The sequence below is a fragment of the Lutra lutra genome, chromosome 7, assembly GCF_902655055.1.
Source record: "Lutra lutra chromosome 7, mLutLut1.2, whole genome shotgun sequence".
Classification (NCBI taxonomy): Eukaryota; Metazoa; Chordata; class Mammalia; order Carnivora; family Mustelidae; genus Lutra; species Lutra lutra.
In genome coordinates, this window is record NC_062284.1 from 126704774 (window position 1) to 126732105 (window position 27332).

At 40.7% G+C, this 27332-nt stretch overlaps 1 protein-coding gene and 1 long non-coding RNA gene across 5 annotated transcripts in view; one reads left to right on the forward strand and one right to left on the reverse strand.

The window, feature by feature from the left end:
* LOC125105220 (uncharacterized) overlaps positions 1–27332 on the forward strand; it is a 103191-nt gene that overhangs the window by 46638 nt on the left and 29221 nt on the right. The gene's annotated exons all lie outside the window — the stretch shown is intronic.
* The window catches only part of TSHR (thyroid stimulating hormone receptor), a 175967-nt gene that overhangs the window by 32446 nt on the left and 116189 nt on the right, over positions 1–27332 (reverse strand). For 2 of the 4 annotated variants that reach the window (XM_047738446.1, XM_047738448.1), the window contains exons 5-10: positions 21628–21702; positions 19009–19083; positions 17493–17570; positions 13488–13556; positions 3797–3874; positions 1798–1857 (exon numbers count right to left, since the gene is read on the reverse strand). In XM_047738446.1, the coding sequence (XP_047594402.1) occupies positions 1798–1857; positions 3797–3874; positions 13488–13556; positions 17493–17570; positions 19009–19083; positions 21628–21702 (435 nt within the window). The remainder of the gene's footprint in view (positions 1–1797; positions 1858–3796; positions 3875–13487; positions 13557–17492; positions 17571–19008; positions 19084–21627; positions 21703–27332) is intronic. The other 2 variants (XM_047738449.1, XM_047738447.1) reach the window with 1 other exon arrangement.

Consider the following 27332-nt stretch of genomic DNA (forward strand, 5'->3'; position numbering starts at 1 on the left):
TTGGGGTTGTCAGCCTCCCCAGAACTTTAATCTCCTATCTGGAAAGTATTAACTTTGATGACAATATTCTGTGAGTTGAGTGGATAAGAAACTAGTTGGTCTTACATTTTAGTATGTGAACTTTCACATAATCCTGTTTGCAGACAGTGCTTCACTTCTACCCTCAACTGTGCCTATTATCCTTCAACTATGGTGATGGCATTTTAACAGAAAGTAAACTCTAGTTTTCTTCTGGGGTTAATAAAAAGTAGTTGGCCACCTGTGCAGTGTGGGAGAGGTGATCTAGGGTAACAGGTGAAGTTTTTAAAATCTTCCAAATTCAATGTCACCTATACCCCCACCTGCAGAATACTTAAGATTTAACTGATGAAATATTTCCTAGATTCAGTGATTTTGAATCAGCATGGTTAGCATGCAGTTCTCTCTTGGATTTTCAAGACCACTTATTCATGTCACTCTTCCACTCTATCACTGAGAATTTATGCTTTTTAATTTATGCTCTTTTTTCATAAAGTATTCCCATTTTAATGTTGTTTAAGGAAGAATCAGGGAAAATTACTTTGGTGGGGAGGGCTATCAGAAGTCTCCATTCTATCCATTTTTTTTAAACGATTTTATTTATATATTTGACAGAGAGAGTGAGAGAGCACAAGCAGGGGGAACAGTAGAAGGACAGGGAGAAGCATTCTCCCTGCCCAGCAGGGAGTCCCATGTGGGGCTGATCCCAGGATCCTGGGATCATGACCTGAGCTGAAGGCAGACACTTAACCATCTGAACCATCCAGATGCTTCTCCATTCTCTCAACTTATTGAGATTTCCTCTATACTCATATCTCCCTACCACCTACATTCCAAAGCTTCTTAAATACATCTCCAGCCCTGATGGCTCTTGTTACTTTCACATCTGTAGACATCACTGCTTGGATTTGTCACAGGTGCCTCATCATGTGACTGCTATTTAAATGCTGTAGTATTTACAGAAGTGCGATACAAACATTTACTGTATACCATGTTAATTTTGCAAACATTTATTAAGCTAGTACTGTGTTTCAGGCATTGTGAAATGAAGTAGAATTGTAGAAATGAAACAGACACAATCATGTCCTGTAGGAGCTCCTGGAGAGAGAGACAGAAACTTATTACTGGTGCTTTGAGATGCATACGTAGAGGTAATGGAATATAGAAGAAGAAATGTTTATCTTTACCTAAGGAGAAGAAGGGTCAAGAATGACTTCAGAGAGAAGTCTTCAATGTCTAATGGTAGTACGTGTTTATCAGACAGATAAGACTGTGATAGGATTTTTCAAGCAGTATGAAAAACAAGGGTTTAACATAGCCACGTATGTAGGTTGGAGCATTAGGGGAGCCAATATGGATGGATCATTGGTCAGGGGTATATAGTGGTGTGAGAGACAAAGCTGAAGATCATAACAGAGTCTTGCATACCACACCATGGTCTTTATCCCAAGGGCTATGGGAGACCAACACTGCATGTTAAGATCCTATTTGTACTTTAACACACAGAGGTTTGGGGAGGATGGACTTGAGAGGGAACAACATAGAAGACAAAGGGAGATATGGGGCTCTTGCCATCTAGACTAGTACTACTCAAATCATGGTGTCCATTGGCTAACTTACTCTTATGAGTCCTTGAGAAACGTAAGAAGCTTATAGTATAATGCAAGCCAACTACTTCATAAAGCATACTGTTTAGTTGGAGCAACTTTGCTCTCATGGGAAGATTTTCTCCATAAAGGAAGCTGTATTTTGACGTAAATTCTGGGGCCAGCCATTTACCTTGTAGCAGATCTCCAATTTGAGTGGTTGTGGTCTTCATCATTGGTCTTTAAATTCTTTCTATGTCACATAGTCACAAGTAAAAAATGTTTGAGTATGTGCCTTTAACATATGTACATCTATGAGCTTTACACACATATTACTATAATACATGTTATACACATTATAAAAAACACTAAACATACATTTCAAAAGGATAAGATAAAAATAAATACTATTTTTTAAAAATTTCACTAAAGTGAGAGCAGTGTAATTAAATATACTTCACTAATTTTGGAAATTGCTGTTTAACTCTTTCTGATATAGCTATTCCAGAGGTCCGCTTCTGGTTCAGTTTATTTTGGCTTTGGTTTAAATGGCTGTCAATAAAAAAGTTACCGCACAAAGATAGATGGTTCCACATGGAATAAGGCAGGCTTGGCTGTACTTATAAGTTAAGATTCTCATCTCTCAATCCAATTCAGGAATCAAATGCATGTTTTTACTGAAATTCATATTCTCAGATGTCAATCAGTTGTCTTTGTATACTAACCTGAAGGTGTTTCATTTTCATATTTTAGACACATGGATTTTAAACCCCTGTAGTTATTAATTTGAAATATTTTTTCAACAGGGTAAAATTCAATTTCTGGTTTTAACAAGATGTAATTTTCTTAAGTGACATTCACCATTCTCATTAAATACCTGTTTTTAAAGGCCCTTTCCAAAGCACAAATTTCTTCAGAAATACAACATTCATTAGTGAAATATCACATTTATCTTGAAGGAACAGTTAAAGTTGTCTTTAAAAGTATCTTCGAGGTTAAAAAAAATCGGAGAAAAGGTCAACACCTTTTTTTTTCCACTTGTGTTATTGTGGAAAGAAAAATGCATAATGCTTTTAAGTACTTTGCCCTGAGTTAACAAAGAACCCCCATGTGGTGCAGTAGATTTTCAGGGTCACTCTGCCCTCTCATATGGAGTCTATCTGTTAAGAAAATAAGGCCATGAATTCACTGAGCTAGGGGCATTCAATCTAAAAGGGAGGTCCAATTGTTGAAACTGAAAGAGTCGCAGATGTTAAGTCTTGAACTGTGGATCACCCCCTGTTCCCTTGGGATGCCTCCATTCCCTACCTGACACCTGAGGGACCACAGTAATCTGTGTATAAAATAGTAGCAAAACTTAATTTGTTCTTATTTTTAAAAGCTTAAGTATAAATAGAACCTCTAATATTTCTTCTTGCCTCTAATGGATTATCTTGTATGTCTCCTGGGGTGCTGTGCTCTGCTTTGGCAAGGACTTGACCAGATAGATGCTCAATGGTGAGATTCTTTTTTTTTTCCCCCCACTCATTCAAAACATTATTCGGTGTTTATTATGGTCAATGGTGAGATTCTAAACAAAGGTAAAACCAGGGGATGGGCAAGATGGCACTGATAAAGAAACTTGAGAGAGGCAGAATTGACAGAACTTGGTTACCTATAAGCTGGGGGGATGCAAATCATAGAAATGAACAAGTAAATATCTTTTCATGCTGTTTAAAACTAGTTATGTCCCATCGTTTCCAGTGATGGCAAGTTTTACCAGATAGGAATCAAACCGTTTATACTCTTCCTTCTTCATGCCAGGCATTGTGCAATCCACATTCATACACACTTTTCCCTGCATAGATTGTCTTCCACCTATTTGTAGATCATCCTGTGTCTCAGAATTCTGCAAATAGCAGCTGCTCAAAAATATCTGTTTTTTTCCACGAGTGGACACCATGAATATCCACACCGGGGTGACTTCCTGATGGGGCATCAGGATGGCATGGCAGAGTGGGAGATCTTCTGAGTCTCAAAGAACAAGGACTTTCTTCCAAGCAGTAGCCTGTACAGGAGGAGCTAAGCCTTTAGACAAGTCTTTAGCCAAGACATCAACATTCCCTACCCACAAACACTAGCTGCTCCTCTTAGTGACCCCCTCCATTCCAAATAACATAAAACAAAGGCTGACATTCTTTTGTGTTACTTACAGCAAGGTTGGCCCACTGTGCACTCCTCCAAATGCATCCTTGTCAATAGCTGTCAAGTACTTATTCTTGTTCAGGTAACTAGAGAGAGAGTGGGAGAGAGAGTTAGGTGAGGTTAAGCAAATTAATATAAATGCCAAAATGAAATGTGAGCATGATCTCCCTGGCTATTAACTGCTTAAAAAAATTTTTATTTATTTATTTGAGAGAAAGAGAGAGAGAGGGCAAGGAGGGACAGAGTGGGAGGAAGTGGAGAGAGACTCTCAAGCAGACTCCCCACCAAGCACAAAGCCTGATGCGTGTCTCGATCCCATGACCATGAGATCAGGAACTGAACTGAAATCAGGAGTCAGATGCTTAACCAACTGAACCACCCAGGTGCCCCTATTAACTGGTTTCTAAGAATCTGGAAAACACCTTACCTTCTTCTAGCTTAAGCACTCAAAACATTCTAGGTTTTAGTTGTGCAAGGTTTATATATATTAATTATGGCACATGTCTTTGGAAGTGAGCAAGTTTAGGATATAGCTTGCATATCTAGACTTTATAAAAGTTGTCTAGTTCCCTATTTGCAGGCATACCTCAGAGATACTGCAGATTTGGTTCTAGACCACCACACTTAGACGAGTCAGATAAATTTTTTGGTTTCCCAGTGCATATAAAAGTTATGTTACACTATATTTCAGTCTTTTAAGTGTACAATAGCTTTATGTCTAAAAAACCAATGTTCATACCTTAATTTAAGAACACTTTATTGCTAAAAAATGCTAACCATCATCTGAGTCTACAGCGAGTCATGATCTTTTTGCTGGTGGAGGATGTTGCCCCAGTGTTGACAGCTGCTGACTGATCAGGGCGGTGGCTGCTGAAGGTCAGGGTGGATGTGGCAATTTCTTAAAATAAGACAGCAGTGAAGTTTACTGCATTGATCGACTCTTCAGAACAATTTCTCTGTAGCATGTGATGCTGTTTGATAGTATTTTACCCACAGAACTTTCAATTTTGGGGCCAGTCCTCTCAAACCCTCTCTCTGGTTTATCAACTAAATTTATGTCATATTCTAAATCCTTTGTTGTCATTTTAACAATCTTCAGAGCATCTTCTCCAGGTATAGAGTGCATCTCAAGAAACCACTGCTCACCCATAAGAAGCCACTCCTCATCTATTCAAGTTTTATCATGAGATTGCAGGAATTTAAAAGTAATAATAATGAAAGAGTTTGCAATGTTGTGAGAATTACCAAAGTATGACACACAGACATGAAGTGAGCAAATGCTGTTGGGAAAATGGCTCCAAGAGAGTTGCTTGATGCAGGGTTGCTACAGACCTTCAATTTGTAAAATTCAGTATCTGTAATGAAGATTGTCAGAGACTCAGATCTTTTCTTGGGAGGCAGGGTTGCCAGATTTAGCAAGTAAAAATACAAGATGCCCAGAAAAACAATGAATAATTTTTTTAAGATTTTATTTATTTATTTGATAGATAGAGAGCACAAGTAGGCAGAGCAGCAGGCAGAGGAAGAGGGAGAAGCAGTCTTCCTGACAAGCTAGGAGCCCGATGTGGGACTCAATCCCAGGATCCTGGGATCATCACCTGAGCTGAAGGCAGACGCTTAACTGACTGAGCCACCCAGATGCCCCACAATGAATAATTTTTAGCATTAGTATTCCCCATGTAATTTTTGAAACTTTCTTATACTAAAGAGTTATTTGTTGTTTATCTGAAAAATTCAAATGTGATGGGATGGCCTATATTTTCTCTGACAATCCTATTTGGGAGGTGTGAGGAGTGTACAGGTTACACAGATAAGATTACAGAGAATGAATATGTAAATGAATAAATAAAAAAAATTAGTGTACCTCTCTTCCAAAATAGTGAGGTGGGTGTCACATGAGATTGCTTTAAGGAAAAGGGAATAGAGAATGAAAGAAGCGAAGACTCAACATACAATATGGTGGCCCATTGAGTCTCTTGATGGCAGTGACAAGGCAGCTGATTACAAATGCCACATGGTACGGCCCAGACATGGCTTTTTCAGGCAGGAGTGGGACATTAAGCCTCTAGGACATTGATAAGTCTGAAATGGGGTTCCATTAATCCCATATATATACCAAGACCCAACTAAGATGCTACGGGAGCTCATCTATGCGTTCAGATTGAATGACTATCATGTAAGGCTGTTGGTCACAGGCTTCTTTGGTCATTGTTTGACTGTCCCTCAACACACAGTGTCCATGGAATTCCTTTGGTCAGTGACAGCTAGAGCAGGCAAGAGCCACCTTGGAGAAACAATAGGAAAGAAGATCTTGAACAGCATGATTTTGTAAAAAGACAACAAGCTAAGCATATGTGCTGCACTGGCTTGCATCTCTTCTTGTGTTCTTTGGACCGTGCAGCTTGAAGATCACATTCTGTTCCCAGACTGCTAAAAATCAAGTGGGGATCGGTGAGCTCATCTCAGTTTTCCCTCTTCATCTCGGACTGCTGCAAGTAAAAATCGGCTTGCTCTAATCATTAGAAATTATTGTAAAACTAAATAATTGCTTGTCCAAGTCTGTAGTGTTTTTATCTGTTATTCAATATGCCCCCAAGGATTGGGAGAATGGTTGATAAGCATTGCAGTTTACCAGAAACACTGCAGAAGATTTCAAACTGAGAAAGCCAGCCAGAGTCCAGGGAGAAGAAAGAGGATGGAGAGAGGGTGCAGCCAGCTTGAACGGAGATGAACCGGATCTTGGGGGAGGCTCTGTTCTCTAAAACCAGCAGGGTTGTTGGGTACTTTATCTCTTAGAGATAACTAGGTGCTCAAAAATGAGACTGTCACTCCATGTGTAGCAGTTTGGCGGGCTTGCTTATTATCACAGATGTGATAATTCCATGAAGCTTTTTACCTTGGGTTCAGATTGCTGATTCTACTTTCCATTTGAAGCTAAGAGGATGGGATGGGGCCAAATATCCACAAAACCCTTAATACCCAAGAATAAAGTGCTTCCATCATCCCCATTTATCATATAATGTTACCTGGAAATGTCGGTCTACTGATTTCTTCTCCACAACTTAGGCTGATTCCTCTAGAATCCACATTCTGTAAACCAACTTGGGTAAATCAATCACAAATCTTGGTAGGATCTATGGGTAAGCTACTCCAGACAATCATTATTTTATAGGGGTGGGATATGTGATCATTTAAACTATATTTTGCAAGGACATGGTAGACATAAATGAACTTAATATGCAGTATAAAACTTTGGAGTCAGAGTTGAAAGGAAAGACTTCGAGAAAGCCAGGATTTCTAAATATACACACAGTGAAGGGCTTATGAGAAAAGAACTAGCATTTCCTTTAAAAATAATATAGACACTGGGATATGTGTGTTCAATGCCTTTATAATGTTCATGCTGTGTATCTCACAGTGAAGAAAGAACAATGTGGTCAGGAAAATGAAGATGGTCAGAACTGGGTTGGGGAAGAATACCCAGTTGATGAATTTAGTATGAGAGAGACAATATTATAGCTCACATCTTTCTTCATTGGACTCATTCTTGGTATATAGCAGCCATTCATTAAAACTTGCTGGATGAATAAATGGAAGTCCAGCTGCTGGGTAACTAACTCCTAGCTAGAGGCACCCTCTCTATTATATTTAGGTGAGGAAGTGAGCTTTGTCAGAGGGAGGAGTATGACACTATGGCAAGGAAAATTGTGGTTGCTGCTGAGCTTTGCTCTCTGGGGATTTTTGGGATAAATTTCAGCTCCAAGGTGGAATTACAGCTTGCATTTCCATAGTCCCATTAGGGTAAACCTGGGCTAGCACCTGTTTTCGTTGTGAGACTCATGGGAACACTTCTGTAAGGAAACAGGTTCCCCCTCATAGCATTGGTTATTTGGAGGGGTTAAAGGGAACCCCTACCTAGCCCTCATTGCTCCATGGAAATCCTTTTGGTAGCATAAATCAGGAGACCGGTCTGTAAACAGTAAGAGATGAGAAAATGCTCAAGGTTTCAACAGAGGTAAAAGCCAGTGTTGGAGCATATTCGACAAACTGCTCAAAGACTCTATGAGAAGTAATAGCCTGCTTCATCCCATAATCTTCTCTATCGTCATCTTGTCCCAGTGCTCCAAGCTGTGGTGTTTTGCTTCTAATCAGCTAATGTGTGATGGTAATTAGCACATGAATTGTGTTGACTTCTCTGCTCATAATAATTAGGGTTTTGGTATGTTCTTAGGAGATCAAAATGGTATTTTTTTCCCCTGCCCAAATGTTTACTGTCAGATGGTAGCTAGTTACTAGTGTTTGACAATAGAAAATACAATACAGGCAATCTGACATTCTGAGATAAGCCACACATCCCCATGCCAGATTGTGTGGAAAGAGAGGATGGAAAAGAGGTTCCAAGGAATGAATGTGTGACTTTGCTTATGACTGGGAGCAGTTCAACTTCTGCTGAGCAAGAGATGCTTGTATTATTATTAATTTCACATCTGAGTGATGACAGTGTGCTTGGTTCCATATGAAATCACAGGACCACGTGTGTTTACACATCTACCATAATGTTCACAAACTTTAATTACCCAACTGCTGCTGAGGCATCAGTGCTTGTTCTCATCTGGAAATTGTCCAACTTGGCTTCAGTCACATTAAAATAATGTCTAATGTCTAAATGAGGTTAAATCTGCTATTTCAGTAAATTGACAAGAGATGGATGATGGGGAATCATTGCTGTTTTGGAGGATGACACAATGTTTAAATTAGAACCTACAGATATTTGGACATAATTCTAGAGAATTTATCAAGTTGTTAACATGCTATGTGCAATCTTTGTGTGCAAATAGAATCATTATAGGATATTGATGTGTTCACATTAGTTTAAGGTCACAATTAGCATTGAGACCACAGGCATCACCCCTATGTTAAAATCACAAAGTGAATACTATTTCATTATCACTTTCGAAACTTGATCTCTGTTTTCTGCACCTGCTACTCAACCTTGATCTTCCTGTAGTCTCCTAGCACCATCATCATTTGATTTTACCTTGGATTTACACAATACTTTTTCCTGAAGTGTTTAACTCTAAGAAAAAATAAGTTTCCATCAATTAGGATTCAGAAACTTAGGGTAGAATGATAGAACATTGTTATAGGATAGAGTTTCATGTTTGGATTCAAAATACTAATTGGAAAAAAAGTCCTTGTTTTCTATTATGATTGGATCTGAAATTTCAAACCCTAAAATATTTTTGTCTGGGCATTTATCTTTATCCCATAATTGCCTTTGAACTCTACTAGGAATTGGGAGAACTAGACTACATATTTCATCGCATAGTGGTCCTCCTCACTGAATACCCCTTCAAGAAAAGAGGTCCATGAACTATGACCATCTGGTCAAATCTTACCTGCCACCTGTTTTTGTAAATAAAGTTTTATTGGAACATAGTCATGCTTATTTGTTTATACATTGTCTGTGGAGGCTGCCACATTATAATGGTAGAGCTGAGTAGCTGCAACTGAGGTCATATGGCCCACAAAACCCAAAATATTCATCTGGCCCTTTCCAAAAATGCTTGCTGATCTCTGATCTAGACTTCTAAAAGTCAAGAAACAAATGATTCTCACTTAAATCTTTTCCACATTTGTTAAGTCCTTCCAAAAACATTAACATTTTGCATAAAAATGCCAAGAAAGTATAGGGAATATGGCACATTAATTTCTTTTCTATGTTCAAAGGGATCATTACAGTGACTACAAAAGGCTGTAATTCAGGGAAACAGTGAATTAAAATCCATTATCTCCAAAAGAATAATTCTCTGTCATCTGTCAAACCTCTCACAGAGCCCATGATATGGTCAGAGGAGAAAGATGGTGGGAAGGTAGAGAGAATCTTCTCACATAAGCATTGAAGTGTTCTTAGCCCATTCTCTGGGTCTAAGTAATAAGCAGCAGTAGCCAGAGGACTTGGATGTCCAAGTCTTGGTGGTGGCTGCTAAGTCAGCAATGAAGAATCCCAGGAGGGCACAGTAAAGAGTCTCGAAACAGGGCATCTAGGTCCCGGGTTTGGCTTGGCCACAAGCTAGTTTTATCAAATTTAAAAAGCCATGGTAAAAAAAAAAAAAAATCCATGTGTTTACTCTGGGCTTCATTCCCTTTATATGCAAAATGTGACTATTGGACAAGAAGACTGATAACATACTCCACAGCAGTGGTTCTTGACTTTTTATTTTGTTTGTGTTTTGTTTTTATTAGTTTCAGAGGTAGAATATAGTGATTCATCAGTTGCATATCATACCAAGTGCTCATTACATCAAGTGCCCTCCTTAATGCCCATCACGAATTATCCCTTTCCCCCACCCACCTCCCCTCCAGCAACTCTCAGTTTGTTTCCTAGAGTTCAGCATCTCTGATGGTTTGCCTGCTTCTCAATTTTCATGTTAATTTAGTTTAGTTTCCCTTTCCCTATGGTCATCTGTTTTGTTTCTTAAATTTCACATATGAGTGAAATCATACGGTATTTGTCTTTCTCTGGCTGACTTATTTCACTTATCGTACTACCCTCTAGCTTCATCCATCCATGTTGTTCCAAATGGCGAGATTTCATTCTTTTTGATGGCTGAATAATATTCCATCACACACACACACACACACACACACACACCACATCTTCTTTATCTATTCATCTGCTGATGAACATCTGAACTCTTTCCTATTTTGGCTATGGTGGACATTGCTACTATAAACATTGGGTGCAAGTGCCCCTTTGAAACACTATGTTTTTATCCTTTAGATAAATACCTAATAGTGCAATTCCTGTTTTGACTTTTGCTTTATGTTGGCTGTACCTATGGAGATTTTTTAATCCCTGTGCCCTGCCTACAACCAAATCATTACACCAGAATGTCTGGTGGTAAACCTAGGCATCAGTGCTTTCAAATCTCTCCAGGTGATTTCAATTTTCAGACAATATTGAGAACTATGCTGTGTAGACCTCAAAGGCTGAATTATATACCCCATATTGCTGTCCTTAAAAAATGATAACTGAGAGTGATTGAGGGTGAGACCTTCCAACGACAACATATAGCAGAATAAAGAAGCAAATAATTTAAAGCCTAGCTCCTCATCATGGGCTTTAACATCTTTTGTTTGTGAAAAATAAAATTTTTGCTAATAAATGACCGTATATCTAAGGTCAGTTTCTGGTTCTTTATCTCATCCAGCATTCTGGAAAGGGAGTTTTGGTTCAGAAAAGAGTCAGCTGGACACAACTGAATTCAGGAGCCTTATTACCAGCTCTGGTCTCCTTTGTTGAAGATTGCATATTTTGGATTTGGTTAATTTCTCCCTAATGTACCTTGACCCTTAATATTGCTGCCCTCAAGTTGACACCACTAGGATGCAAGCTCAGTGAAGGCAGGGAGCACATTTCTCCTGTTCGTCTTTGTATCACCAGTGAATAGCACTACCTGGCTCATTCTAGTGTTCAAAAGAATGTTGAAAAATGGAAAAAGGATTATGTGAGGTTTGTATGATTAAGTTAAGATGGAAGTAAGGTCTTTCCAACTGTAAACAAAATTGATGTATAAGGATTCATGTCATCACTCTACTGAGTCTTTTCAGACTTCCCCTATAATTGTGCATTTAAAAAAATGACTAATAACCAGAATGTAACAATTCAGAGAAAGGTACTCTGATCTCTATTTGATAAAGACTATGAGGAAATCCAAGAGCCTGGCAAAGAGTGAGACTCCACTTCAAACAGAACTCGGAAAGCCATGCCAAGGTATGATTTCAAAACTTATTTGCATTTATTCTTTAAAAATGGAATCATACCAGAACCCACCACTTAACTCCCAAATCAGAAGAAGACCATGTCATCTACATGTGTTATGTTTGTTTGCTTTCAAGGCCCCTGCATATGGCTGTGCAGGTCATTCAGCTCACCCGGCTTAAGTGTGGTCCAATGGTTAGTAGCATCATCATCACCTGGAGCCTGTTAGAAATGCAGAATCCTGGGGCCACTTCAGATCTACTTAACCAGATTCTGTATTTTAATAGGATCCCAGGTGTCTTATGTGTTCAATAAAGTTTGAGAAGCACTGTACAACAGATCCAGAACCATAGGCCCTCAGATTTTGTGATGACCACTTCTGAAATATAAAATAACCATGTGGGGCGCCTGGGTGGCTCAGTGGGTTAAGCCGCTGCCTTCGGCTCAGGTCATGATCCCAGGTCCTGGGTTCGAGCCCCACATCGGGCTTTCTGCTCAGCAGGGAGCCTGCTTCCTCCTCTCTCTCTGCCTGCCTCTCTGCTTACTTGTGATTTCTCTCTGTCAAATAAATAAATAAAATCTTTAAAAAAAAATAAAATAACCATGTGTGGAAAGTTTACAGGGGAAAAAAAGATGGAATCACAAAAGGGAGTAAGCAATTAGACTGTCAAAAATGAGCACGCAACTTTTTTGAAAAAGCAAAGAGAAATTCTGAAATTGGAAAAAATATAATTGTTAAAGAAAATGCTCAGTGATGTGTTACAAGACAAACACAAAAATGTGTTGTATGTTCTTCTAGCTGACTCTTAACCATGGTGGATTTTTCTTCTCCTATGTGTGGTTTTTGAAAGTGAGCGCATATTTGACTGATCGAGATCTTTAAAAAAGGTGGGGGCCTGCATTGGTATTTTTCCCTCTGCAGAGGTATGCATTTATTTCTGCCAGGAATCAGAACGTACTACTAGGGTGGTCCTACTCCAGCTCTCATCCAGGTTGCCTGGCTTAACCTAGGAGTCTCAGGTTTGTATCACTTCCCTTTCTTCTCACTGCACTAAAGTCTTGTCTCCTGGCACCACTGATATGGGCAGCTGCCCCTAGCAAATCAACCTTCTGGAAGCACCCACCACTTTGGTTTCAGCTCCTGGTTTGTTAGTTTATTTCTCTCTCTTCAAGCTATGACATAAATGTAATTTTTAAAAAATGGATGTCATAGTTGTTTTGTAGGAAGGTCCTACAAATTAACTAGTCCACCACAGTGTGGGAAACAGACTCTACTAAATGTATTTTTTCACTTACTAGATATTAGGTTAAAACACAAATTAGTATGGCTGAACCAGTCCACAAGCTCAGACCCAAAGTATGCCCTGGTGTAGATACTGGTGGCCATAAAGATCTGGCAGTAAAATACAATAAAGGCAGAACACCATGTAAGTGACTATCTTTTTGCCAACATCCTATTCTAAGCTTTATTTATTTGGAGGGAGGGTAGGCAAAAGTGAGTGAATCAAATATAAACTAAATCTTTCTGAAAACATGTCAGAAAAAAATAAAAATAAAACCCTTACTTTCTGAACAGCTTTAGACTTATAGACACGCTTTACTTCATGTATGTATACAGTGTACTTCATTAACATTTACACACACACACAACAGACTCCTACAAGGAAATTGAAGGTGATACCATGGTTCTCCATTTTATCAAGGATAAAAGGTTTGTGATTTAGAATGGGAGTCACTGTAAGTATTTGCTAAAGCTGGCTCTTGCCAAGTTCCTTAACATCATTCCCAAATTTTGGTCATACTCATTCTGGGGTTGAGGAATGCTCTGGTAGAACCTATCTCTAACAGAATTCTGACCCATTGGATGTTCCCCCACTGGATGGGGTTGGGATTATGGAGGAAGATAGTGATGTCCATGGCTACCCTCGACTTACACAGCATCCAGCTTTGTCCCATTGAAAGCATGTCCTTGGATTGAAGTAAATCCATTGTTGTATAATTTCCTACAATCAAGAGAGAGAGGAGAAATCAGTGCCTCATAAGAGGTGATGGTTGGGCTTCATTTCTGCAGTGTCAGAAATGTGCATGAAGGTTCTCAGGTCCCACAAGAAAACTTTACAGTATGTCTTGCTTAGAACATAGAATATTTCCTACTTTGATTCCCCTTTTACCAGACAGCTCCTAGTAACTTCAAACTATTTCTCAGAAGCAATTCATTTTGAGAAGCAAAGATTTGCCACCATTAAGAATTTTTAAAAATATATTCTACTATCTATACTCAGAAAAGTTTGGGGTAATACTTAACCCAATGTCAATAATGAAGGATAACCTCAGTTTTTTTTTCTTTTTTTCAAATGGTTTATTTATTTATTTGACAGAGAGAGCAGAAGGAGGCAGAGTGGCAGACAGAGGGAGAAGGAGGAGCAGGTTCCCTGCTGAGCTGAAAGCCCAACATAGGGCTCAATCCCAGGACCCTGAGATCACAACCTGAGCCAAAGGCAGACGCTTAATTGACTGAGCCACTCAGGTGCCCCTAACTTCAGTTTCTTTCTTTTTTTTTTTTTATTTAAGATTTTATTTATTTATTTGACAGAGATCACAAGTAGGCAGAGAGGCAGGCAGAGAGAGAGAGAGAGAAGGAAGCAGGCTCCCTGCTGAGCAGAGAGCGAGCCTAATGTGGGGCTCGATCCCAGGACCCTAGGATCATGACCCGAGCTGAAGGCAGAGGCCTTGACCCTCTGAGCCACCCAGGCGCCCCTAACTTCAGTTTCTTAAGATGAATATTTTTAAAGACATTGCTCACCTGAATGCATAAGCTTTATATTTTTCTGTTTAAAATGTTACATCACACTTGTATTTTATCCAAATTTTTATCCTTATAGCTTATCATAGATTAAATGCTTAATGATCGTGGGCTGGATTAAGTTGAACTTCAAAAACAAACCTAAGAAAGGAGATAGGTCATACCCTTTTGTGGAAATTTTGATGTTTTAAATTGTCGCTATGTTTCTGCAGCTAATTCATGCAATGATTCCAGGGGCTAGACTGAAGTTGACACTCTCCTCTGTCTCCTAGTCAAGCCAGTGAGAGGTGGAGGTGACTTGCAAAGAAAGCCACCTTGATGTGGACCTGTCAGGAATCAGGATTTCTGACCTCAAAGTGATTCTCCCCACCTACCCAAAGGAGAAGGAGCCCTGGCCATGGGAGCTCTGGTCTCCAAGAGGATGCATGGGGACTACTGATGTGTCTTAAGAGAAGGCAGCCATGACCACAGTCAAGTACAATTAGTGGCAATTGTAGGGGAACTCTGAAATGACTGTAGTCCACCACCTGTCAACTTTGATGACACATTAGAAGCATACAAGAGACTCTAAATTTGGAATTAGACCCGTCTCTGTCACTTCATAGTATGTAGATCCTGAGAACTTCTTGGCTTCTACTGCCTTCAGTTTTCTTATCTGTAAGAATACGATAATAATAATACCTAGTCAAATATATATTTATCAATGTGGGACACTTATAAGATGAGCATGTTAAAAGGAATACCCTGAAAACTTGGATTTATGCTCTGTAGTTGTGCGGAACTGAGAGTAATCTTTGTTTGTTGTTATTTTTGATTTGTTTTAAATAATCACACAATGAGTTTAATTCCAGCTATTGGTGTGTCCTGGGTGAGGACTGTAGTGGACTGGGGTGCTAGGCACAGAGGCTGAAGAAAGCTCTGAGAGATAAGTTCATTTTTTCTGAATTAGAGGGTTTTTTTTTTTAAAGATTTTTGTTTATTAGACAGAGATATCATAAATAGGCAGAGAGGCAGGCAGAGAGAGGGGGGGAAGCAGGCTCCCTGCTGAGCTGAGAGCCCGATGCGGGCTGTGATCCCAGGACCCTGAGATCATGACCTGAGCTAAAGGCAGAGGCTTAACCCACGGAGCCACCCAGCCACCCAGCCCCTGAATTAGAGTCCTTTTATGTATATGTGAGAATTATACATTTGGGATTTCTATTTTCTGAAACTTTGTTAAGAGTCCTAGACAATGAAAATATTCTTTGTTAGGATTACATTTCAGAGATTAAATGAAACTCTTTTTTTTTTAAAGATTTTATTTATTTACTTGACAGAGAGGGAGATCACAAGTAGGCAGAGAGGCAGGCAGAGAGAGAGAGGAGGAAGCAGGCTTCCCGCTGAGCAGAGAGCCCAATGCGGGGCTCGATCCCAGGACCCTGGGATCATGACCTGAGCCGAAGGCAGAGGCTTAACCCACTGAGCCACCCAGGCGCCCCAAATGAAACTCTTAATAGACAAATAGGCCTTAGAAAGGGAAAATAATGAAGGAAGAAAAAAAATAATGAAAAAGAAGGAAAAGAAAAAAAAGGATAGCAAACTTCGATTGAAACTCTATCCTGCCAGGAATATGCACATGAATTCACTGCTGGACACACACCCTCTCATGCAGTATTTTGAGCATGCGCTTTGAAGAAGCAAGGACTTTTGCAGGAATGTAAAAATGATCATCCAAAAAGATAATGGGCAACCCATGCCATCCCCCACTCTTGATTTCAGGAAGCACAGGATTCCCTCATTCAGATGTTTATTAAATGCCTACTGTGCCCGTGCTCCATGGGACAAGGAGCTGCTTTCCCTTGAGAAGGCTGACAGAGGCATGGGGTCCTTAGAAAAAAAGGCCAAACGGTGAAGGTAAAGAAACTGAGAAATGAGTTTAGATGCAATGAGTGGTTCAGTTGCACAACGGAAACCTTCATAGAGGAGGCAAAAGGCCTGGAGGCTTGGGACTGAGCAGGCTAAAGGCTCCAGGTTTTTGCTGTGTTGTCAGATGAAATGATGGCCAAGTAGAGTCTCTCCTCTTATCCAAAGACCTATCCCCATGTTTCAAGGAGAAGGATGAAATGCTTCACTGTGACTAGAAACTCAGAGGCTGAGGCAGTTTCATAGGGCTTAGACTGATAGACTTAGAATGCCTTGGAAGCAGCTGCTTTGTAAGAGTTGTGGGGATGCTTGGATCAATTTTATTGGGGAATAATCCAATCAAGTTTGTATCTCACAAAAACCCTCTGGACTGTAGTGTGACCAGAGAAAGGGAACTGGGTAACAATCCAGGCAAAAAAGCCAGGAGGCCTGAGCTTGGGCAGTGGTACTGAAGCTAGAGAGGAGATCCTTTGGACAACTCTAGTTCATGGCTAATTTGATGACAGAGGGGAGTTCTCTACAAGTTTGGAGAATTAACTTATCTTTTATACCTCTACTAGATTTCTTTATTAGAATACTTTACGAATTTCTCTAATAAACATCTCCTTTTGAACATCTAAAGAGCAGAACTCATCCGAACTCTGAAAAATAATGATGTAGAGCAACACTGTTTTCTATTCGATAGGGTTTTGTAGGACCTTCTTAACAGTTGTGATAACGAGTTGAGTGTGAGTGCAAAGAGCATGAGAAGCTCTTAGTTGCACCTTTTTCTAACTCAGTGATCTTGGAAAAGTCACCACTCTAACCCCAGGTTCTTCCTGTATATAATGGGGATATTAGAATACAGTATATTACAAGGCCTTCAGGTCAAATCTGGTCTACTACTTGTTTTTGTAAATTAAATTTGATTTGAAAGACAGGCTTACTAGTTTATGTATTGTGTGTGGCTGGCAGAGGTAAGCCGTTGCCACAAAGACCATGTGTTCTGTAAGACCTAATGGTCATCTCTAGATCAAGTGTGCTGACCATTTCTATAAGGGAATACTTGTTACTTAAACCATTTTGTCATCGATTAGACTAACATACCATAAGGCAATCCTCTTATTTAACTCTGAAACCTTTAGGAGATCGTAGAGCACATCCTATAGTATGTTTCTTGGAGGGACTGTGAAAATAAGGCAATGGTCCAAATAATATTTTGGTTGTTGGCCGGAGTAGAAATGGCAATACTCACAGTGTCAGGGTTTCATTGCACAGCCCCTGGAAAGCATTGGCAGGGATGGAAGTCATGTAAGGGTTGTCTGTGATTTCACTGCAAAAGAGGGACAAAAAGACACTTGGTGAAAAAAAAAAAATGCTTTCCTCCAGGGACTGGGCTTTTGCTCCCCCTATGCACTCAAAGAAATAACCTGATGCAATTTAGTTTAATCTTGTTTATTTTTAGGTTTCGTTGACTCCTCTTAGCTGCTGGAGGCTCAGAGGTTCAGTGAGGCATGGAAAGCTGTCATAGCGGGACGCGCACTCACAGCCTTCCAGACGTGCGTAAGCAAGTGAGCTTTGGGGGTGGGCTGAAGCCCTGACTAAATCCTCATTTGCAAGGGGAGCAGGCGCCTTAGAGACTTCAGTAAATCGGTGACAAATACTTGACCCATAGCAACTAGAGTTTTCTAAGTGTATGGAACCTCTAAAAAAGGCTGGTACAATGAGATCAGTGGATTTCTTTTTAGGAGTATTACTCAAGTGTCCTATGCTTGCAAACTACTGCCCGGCGGATGCGCCTGGAGAACTTTTTCTGCCAGTCTAGTTGCTAGAAGACTGCCTATTTTTGAACTGTGCTCTTCAGCAGCAAAGAAGCGTGGTCAAAATTTTTTTTTTTTTTTTTTTTTTTTCCTGACAAAATCCCAAGAGTTCAGATCCGACCACTCCACCTTTTGCTGACTCTGTGGTGGAGACTCACCCTGTAACGCTGCATAAGTCTGTTTACTTCTATACAACGAGGTAAGACACGTGACTATGTCACAGGTTTTGGAAAAGGGCACATGGCCACCAATCAGAAGCCACAGGAAGTAGTTTGAACACCACTGATTTCTGCTCCTTGGGACTCTGCTCAGACAAAATCACTTAGGTTTTCTGTTCCTCCGTTTCTTCATTTATAGAATGGAAAAAAAATTATAGCTGCCTTTTACACATTATAAAGAGGTCAAGAGTAGCAAACATAAGAATACATGTGTCTGAAAAGCTATTAAAATTATGTCGAAGATAAAGTATCATCATTATCGTCAAATTTTCCTTCTATTTGATCACTCTCATCAGCAAACAAACATGCCATAATTTGTCCCATCAAACAACAAGAAACAACAAAAATAAACCTTTTCTCCTGTCCCAGTATGCTCCAACTACTGAGATATGTTTCCGCTCCTTTTTAATAGTAAGACTTCTCAAAAGAGTTTGTAGTAGTCACTTTCTCTAAGTCTTTCCTTCTGATTCTTTCTTGAGCTAACTCCAATCGGAGTTCACCCTAGAGCTCCACTGGAACTGTACTTGTCGGAATCACCAAAGTCCCCTATTACTAAACCCAATGGTTGTTTCTCAGTTTCTGCCTTACTTCATCTGCCAGCACATTTGTCACAGCTGATCACTGCTTCCCCTTGAGACAATTGCTTCACTAGGTTTCAACCAACCCCTATGATTGCACCCTACTCCTTGTCAGTGACAAAATACTGGTAAACATTGTATATGTGCATACTTACAGTATAAAGAATACATCAGTGGAATAAACTTTGGTCAGGTCAGGGAATACTCCAAGTCCAGTGTTGAAAATCCCACTACAGTGCATGAAAAGGAAGAAGAGGGAACAGAAATAAGGTAAGAAAACCAACACATAGGAAGTAGATTAATGTACTAGTTGAAATCATGGGTTCTGAAGTCAGACTCGAGTCAAATCCTAACTCCTTCATTAAATATCTGAGTGACCTGGCTAAGTTCTAACCCTTAGAGGAGATGTTGCTCCTTCAAGGTATAAAAATCTAATTCAATCCACCAGTGTCAATACATTTTTTTCTGTTTATAGGAATATGAAGACTGTTTGAACCAAGTAGGCTTCTTATAAATAGGAATTCAGGTCTCTTTCCATGTGTGCATGCGTGTGTGTGGTATTTCCCTGTTTTAATTGGAGGGCATTATGGGGGGGCAGTGGAATAAGGAGAAGGTGGGACAGAAAGACAATATAATACATAATACCCAACTCCAAACCAGGCTTCTTCTTTCAACCTTCTCATTATATTGTGTTCATTGTTTTGTCAAGAATTATTTCCTCCTGGCCATCACCTGGGAGTAGGATGGCAGCAGTGCCATTTAGAAAATATGTCCAGAAAAGGGATAAAATCAATCAAAGACAATTGTCTTCACTTTCCAGAGTTTGTGTCATCAGGGCAAAATGTCAAGACTAAAAGATGTGCATCAGACAGCACGAATACATCCACTCTCAGGCTCCTGGTTAATTTAACATTCATTGTAGCTACTAGGACGTAGGTAGTGGAAATGGAGGGGTGTTTTTGTGTTTTGTTTTTTTGGTTTTTTTGTTGTATTTTTTTTCTGAGAGGCATGGCACAGCTTGGGGTACGAGTTAGACAGTACCAGTAAAGCTTTAAAGAAAGTCTTCCAGTCATTGAAATACCTTCTTAGGCAAATTCTGACCTGACTGCTTGTAGAGGGGGAGGCGTAAGATTTGAAGAGAACACAGGAGCCAGAGGTGTCACAAAGAACAAATGGGATATTCCAGATAGCAAAGGAGAGAGTGAAGATTCCATAAAGAATATGTGAAGAACAGGAAACAAACTGTGAACAAAGTAGTCAATTGCAAGAGAGGTACATGTGGAAGTGTGTGTGGCAGGGGGAGGCCCTGGAGTTAATTGGGGACCATATCCCGCACAGTGGCGCTGGAAGTGCCAGATTAGGGCAGGACCTCTCTTTTCTTCAAAGCCCCAAACAAGTCCACCTTTCTGATGTGTCCTCTAATTAACTATGCCCCCTCATAATGTATGTACCTCTTATTTATCACTTACTTATTTATCACTTATATATCATTTATTTACCTCTCCAGTAGGAGAGGAACTTTTCAATTTTATACAGTATCTTCCCAACTAGATTGTAAGCTTCTTAAAGGTAAGAACAGTGTTTTATTACCTTATAAATTCCCTCACAGAGCCGTACACATACTAAGGGATCATTGTATCAAAGAACTATTGATTGATTGAAACTTGAAGTCCACACAAGAATGATTGCCTTGTCCCATAAGTTTTTGTTATTTCCCAGATGCCTCTCCAGCCACATTTCCCAACACTATCCTCTTCTACTCTCCCTGCCATCTCCCACTCCCACTTCTTCATACTGAACTATTTTTAGGGCCCCAAGTGAGCCATATGGTTCCACATCTTTGTGTCTTTATCATGCTGGTCCATCCATCTGTATTTTTCTTCTGCCCCTCCCTCTTCTTTTCCTGGATAGCTTCTATTCATCCTTACAGACTTAATTCATAAAATATATATGGATGTACACTATTATTTAAAAGCCCTAGATGGAAACAAGCTAATATGTTAATAATGATTATTTCTGAGTCTTAGGATTAAGGTTGATTTTAATTGTTTCCTCTCATAATACTTTTGTGTTCTGATCTTTCACAATGCCTGTGAACCAGAAAGAAGGGAAGAAGGGACAGGTTCTTCCAGCTGATGCCCAGAGGACCTGAGGCCATACATACACATCAATTGAGCACATTTTTATTGAGCATCTACTCTGTGCCAGCCAGTACAGAGGCAATAGAGGTAAAGTGCTATGGTTCCTGCTCTCAGGGAGTTTATAATTAGCTCAAAAGGTGTTGCCAAAACAAAGCAATAGTGTTGTCTCTTCCATTTTTCTTACCCCAACCTTCAAGAGTTTGGATTTTGCCTTTTGTGGCTTTTTTTATTTTCTGTGTGACAGGTACTTTAATATTGATATTGTTGTGATACCCATTTCTCATAAAATTGACCAATGGACTCTTAGAGTTTTTTTGTTTTGTTCTGTTATACTCCATTTAAAGGCTATGTATCTATCGTGGTATTTTCTCCCTCATGTCTTTTGGATCAAGTCTTTGGTCCCAGCATTATATGCTGACTTTTAAATAGGTTTTTAAAATGTGGGTCATTTCACCTGACTCCTTGTCTGATGGGAAAGAGTGGGGAGTAAGTCACAGGATGTGATTTGTCTCAGGCCATATACTCCTAAAATGACCCTGGCCCACATCATCCTAGGGAGACTTGTGGCAGACAACAGCATTATAATTCTCTTTAAGGAAAAAAAAGTAGAATGGGATAGGCATTAATACTTACAGGAACTTCAAGAGGGGGAGCTCTTTTAGGGCATCAGGGTCTATGGAAGTTAAGCTTCTGGTATTCCGAATCTCTCTGGTAAGAGTTACAGGAAACACATTCATCATAATATATCAATTTCTGTTCTTACCAAAGTTAAAAATATTATGAATCATGCTTAACAAATGTTCATGAGAAAAATACACATTTACACAATGCCCCAGGGACTGTTTCTTCTGGGAATCAGTCCCATCAGGAGCAAACTCCTCCCAGGGACAGACTGGCTGTTCACCCTCCCCATCTCTGACTTAGTTCCAGTCCATTTGAATGTATGGGTGACCTTTCTCTTGATCGTAGTCTCACAGCCTTTCCTACCTGTCACCCCCAACTTTTTATATTTAAATAGAAAAGAAAATCTCCTCCAATGGTGTGTTGAGAACAGATACCTTTATTATTACCAATAGCACATATCCTGGCCCTGGAGCGGACGCTGTGCAGGCTAAACGATGGATGATAACAAGGCAGTGAGGGCCGTGAGCTGCTTCTGCCAGTTGCTGTTTCAGAGGTAGTGGCTATGGTGAGTCTTAACAGTTCCCTTGAGCTGATTGTTCTATACCAGTAACTGAAGACTTAAGTACATGCAGTGTGATACCACGTATGTCTGCAACTTACATACTTGGGATTATTGACAAGTCGATCAAAATGCACAGTTAGCATCAGTAAAGTTCACGACAGGTAGAAAAAGGGTCTCATCAGTAAAACTGAATGTATTCAGCACATGTTGATTGGTTGAAAGAGTTTAAAGGCACTCTCTATGCTTCTATGAACAGGACAGAAGAACCCAGCCACACCTGTATCCTCTTCCCTTAGAGATGGTCCTTAAGGCTAAAGGAACTGCATCCACTCACTCACAGTCACAACTAGAAGACTTAGGAACCAGCTTTTAAAAATGATTTTACTGACAGAGAATTTTCATAAAATTCATGTACTGCTGGTATACAATTAGGTAATTTTTCGTAAACTTAAAGAACTGTGCAACCATCATCACAACCCAGTTTTAGAACATTTCTATCAATGACAAAACACCATTTGTCCATGTGCAAGTAATTCCCACCCTCCCCCATGCCTAGGAACCACGGGTCTGCTTTCTATCTCTGAATCTACTCTCTCTGGACATTTCATATAACTGAAATTGCAAACATGTAATCTTCTTTTTTCTTTTTTTTTTTTTTTTAAGATTTTATTTATTTATTTGACAGACAGAGATCACAAGTAGGCAGAGAGGCAGAGAGAAAGGAAGGAAGCAGGCTCCCTGCTGAGCAGAGAGCTCGATGCAGGGCTCTATCCCAGGACCCTGGAACCATGACCTGAGCTGAAGGCAGAGGCTTTAACCTACTGAGCCACCCAGGCACCCCAAACATGTAATCTTCTTTATCTGGCTTCTTCTACTTAGCACGGGGTCTGTGAAGTTCATACACGTTGTTAACACACAGCAGTAGTTAGCTCCTTTTAATTGCTGAATGGCCAGAGGTAACTGAGGTCAAATGTTGACTCTGCCACTTCTTTCTGGCTACATAACCTTGGGCAAGTTGACCTCTCTGAGCCATAGTTCCCTCATCTATAAAACAGGGATAATAATACCACATCTTTCATAGGACTCTTGTAGAAATTAAATAATGTCTATAAAGAGTTTGACATGTAGCCTAGCACACAGTGAAGGCTCTATGAACAATAGTTTTATTAGTGTTATTCTCCTGAGTAGAATGAAAGCTAGAACAGACATCAGAGACTTGAGGTTGGAGGTGCAGCAATGTTCATACAAAATTAAAAACAACAACAACAACAACACTAGGTGTGGTATTTGACTAAGGACGTGGAGTATCAAACAGATCTTGGGAAAGAGAGGATAGGATCAAAAACTACTGGGGCACCGGGGCTGGCTCTGTTGGTGAAGCACTGGACTCTGGATTTTGGCTCAGGTCATGATCTCAGCCCTGTGTCGGGCTCAGCCCTGGGCCTGGAGCCTGCTTAAGATTCTCTCTCTCCCTCTGCCCCTGCGCCACTCCCCACCCCTCCAGTCAAGCACTTGCTCTCTCAAAAAGAAAAACAAAAGAAAAAAGAAACTATCTTGCTTCCACCTCAACTTACTGTCTTATTAATATAAACTTACTGTCTATCATCTCCATTAGCAAAACTTTGCCCAGATAGCTAACTTTATTGTTCTTTACTGAGTCCTCTTGAAGGACACATCCATGCTTCAACAGAAAGCATCACCAGTTTATATCCCAAGATCCTTAGAATCCCTCACCCCAAAATCAAGATCCTGCATGGAAGGAATCACTTTAAAGTAGATTTAAAATTTTGTCCTGGTTTGAGACTAAACACCCTGTATTTCTGGAGCTCTGTCTGTCCTGGGTAAACGGGGCTGGTTGGCTGCCTTACTGCACAATCCCATAGCTGTCCCCGCCTTGCCCGTCTCAGATACTTTTAGACGCTCTAGAGTTGAGGTGCCTTCTCTCTGCATGTTCAGTAATAATCTTCTTGCCAGAGCTTTCCATGGGAGGAGAAGGGTTTGAACTGCTGTCAGTCAAATATAAACTAGCTAGGAGAGTTTGCGGTCTGGCAAACTGCTGGATGAGAGACTATTGTTGAACAAGATGGGCTTGAGAGAGTGGCCCAAGAGAATGTTCCAGTGAAAGGCAGCCAGCTGAAGGAGCTCTGGAGGTGGCGAACGAGAAATGAGAATCTGCTGTGAGTTCCAGTTGACTAAAGTAGGCCATTACCTACATGGTTGAAAGACGTAGGAGAGGCCAAGAGAGGGGAGATACAAAAGAGGTGGATTTCTTTTTCTTTCTTTCTTTCTTTTTTTTTTTTTTAAGATTTTTTTTATTTATTTGACAGACAGATCACAAGTAGGCAGAGAGGCAGGCAGAGAGAAAGAGGGAGAAGCAAGCTCCCTGCTGAGCAGAGAGCCCAATGCGGGGCTCGATCCCAGGACCCTGAGATCATGACCCGAGCCGAAGGCAGAGGCTTATTAACCTACTAAGCCACCCAGGTGCCCCAAAATAGGTGGATTTCTTAGGGCAAATCTAAGACAAGCAAGAGTTACCACAAGACTCATCAAGGAAAGGAAGCCGCTTTCTGAGGTAAGAAGACAGTTGCTCACGCTCACAAGTGACTTTAAAAAAAAAAACAACAACAAAACTCTGCTGAGAGAGCGGTAAATACTGTATGACCTCACTTTTATATGGCATCTAAAAAAGCCAAACTCAGAGAAATGGAAAGTAGGGTGGTGGTTACTAGGGGCTGGGGAGGGCTGGGGTCAAAGCGTACATCCATTTATAAGATTAACAAATTCTGAGAGTCTAATGTACAGCCTGGTGATGATGGCTAATAATATAATAAGAATACTGCGTTACGTCCTTGAAAGTTGCTAAGAGAGATCTTAAACTGTCTTCGCCACAAAAAAGAACTGTAATTAGGTGACAGGATGGAAGTGCCACTGTTATGGCGGTAACCATTTTGCAGTAATGTAAGTCTGTCAAATCAACACCTTGGACACCTTAACCTTACAGAGGGTTGCCTGTCAATTATATCTTTAAGCCTAGAAAAACAAAATCTGTGCTGAAGTCAGAAGGGGAGGGGGCAGGAGCTACTACCTTAGCCAAATGGAGACAGGGGTCAGAAGTGAATGCAGCTGGATAACCTTTTCCAAGAAAGCAGAGGAGAAGTGAGCACTCCCAGAGCTCTGATAAGAGGAAAAGGGTGAAAGGGGAGTCCGAAGTCCAGTAAGTTCCAAGCCCACATGGGAGGGTGAACTTGACTCGCTACAATTCTGAGTGAAGCAATTACAGCCCAAGAGTGCAGGCAGCTAGCTATGTTGCCAGGACACTGGGGACGCCGAGAGAAAGAAATCATGTATATCAGGGGCGCCTGGGTGGCTCAGTGGGTTAAGCCGCTGCCTTCAGCTCAGGTCATGATCTCAGGGTCTTGGGATCGAGTCCCGCATCGGGCTCTCTGCTCAGCAGGGAGCCTGCTTCCCTCTGGGGCGCCTGGGTGGCTCAGTGGGTTAAGCCGCTGCCTTCGGCTCAGGTCATGATCCCAGGTCCTGGGTTTGAGCCCCACATCGGGCTTTCTGCTCAGCAGGGAGCCTGCTTCCTCCTCTCTCTCTGCCTGCCTCTCTGCCTACTTGTGATTTCTCTCTGTCAAATAAATAAATAAAATCTTTAAAAAAAAAAAAAAGAAATCATGTATATCACGCCAGCATGGCAGGTTGGCGTAGAGCTGTCCCCCAGAGTGAGGACAAGAGGTGAGGGAGGCAGGGCTCCTGGATCAGCCCCTGGGGGTCCCTGAGTGACTGCGTGGAGGAGCACCGCCCTGGCCCCCTGCCCCTGATACTGTCCCATGAGCAAGAAGTAACCTTCAGTTCCCTTCAGGCTGTCACAGAGCTTTAATTTTGTCTATTTCTTAGCTATTAGCCTACCCAAACTAATACAATAAGCATCAATAAAATTCTTAAAATACAGAGCATAGTGTTCCTTGTGGTTGTCTCTGGTAGGTAGGTTTGGAAGCTAAGAATGTATACTTCTCACTTTTTATTTTATCTTATTTTTTAAAGATTTATTTATTTATTTTAGAGAGAGGGAGTGCATGCACCTGTGAGTGAGGGAAGGCGCAGAAGGAGAGGGAGAGGGAGACTCTGCCCTGAGCTGAGCCCAAGGGGCACCTGCTCACCCGGCCAGGGCTCAAACCCAGGACCCTGAGATCAGTACTGAGGCCAAAACCAAGAATCAGATGCTCAATCAACTAAGCCACCCAGGCGCCCCTATTTTATCTTGTTCGAAGTTAAAAAAAAAAAAAGAAAAGGCATACAAAAAGTCCTGAATTTCAAAAAAAACACAAAAGAATATATATTCTATATAAAAATTTTAAAAAACATATAAAGTGTCAGATACTCTGAGTGTGGGTGGGAAGGGCAAAGGGGAAGAGAATCTTAAGCAGACTCCACACTGAGCACAGAGCCCAATGGGGGGTGAGGGTGGGGGGAATTGATCTCATGACCTTGAGATCACAACCCGAGTTTAAACCAAGAGTCTGATGCTTTGCCCACTGTGCCACGCAGGTGCCCCTATGTGTTCATTCTTAACAAGAGCAAATAACAGAAAAATTGGCTTGTTCAGAACAGCTGTCATTGTGGCAGGCACTTAGTACCCCAGCCTACACCCACACAGTTTGGGAAATCAGCAAAGTGATAGAAGAGAGTCCCCAGGTTGGGTAGAGAAAGGCAAGCGGAGGAGAAATGAAGGCTTAAATCCTTCTACTATTACAGAACTTTACAACTTCTTTTTTCCTTTCATTGTCCTGTGCACCCTTTTCCCTCTTAACTGGCATTAGATCGTAGCATTTGACTCTGCTCCTTAGTCTTAGAGATATTCGCCCACACCCTCAATGGCCCCAGTTCATGAGGAGAAAGAGGCCAAGCTGGGAAGCAAACAGGGCAAGAATGACACCGACCTGGCTTTTCACCTGCAAAGTAAGTTGGGGCCAACAGAGATGAGAAGGTACCAGGCTTGCACGGGCAAGGACCTGGAATTGGAATAAGAGACCTGAAGAGAAGAGAAGCTGCCCTAGCTGGCATAGTTGGAATTTTAAGAAATACAAATGCAGTTAATGAGTAAAACTACTTTGTGTAAAACAAGAAACTGAATGAGAATGAGAACCAAAAA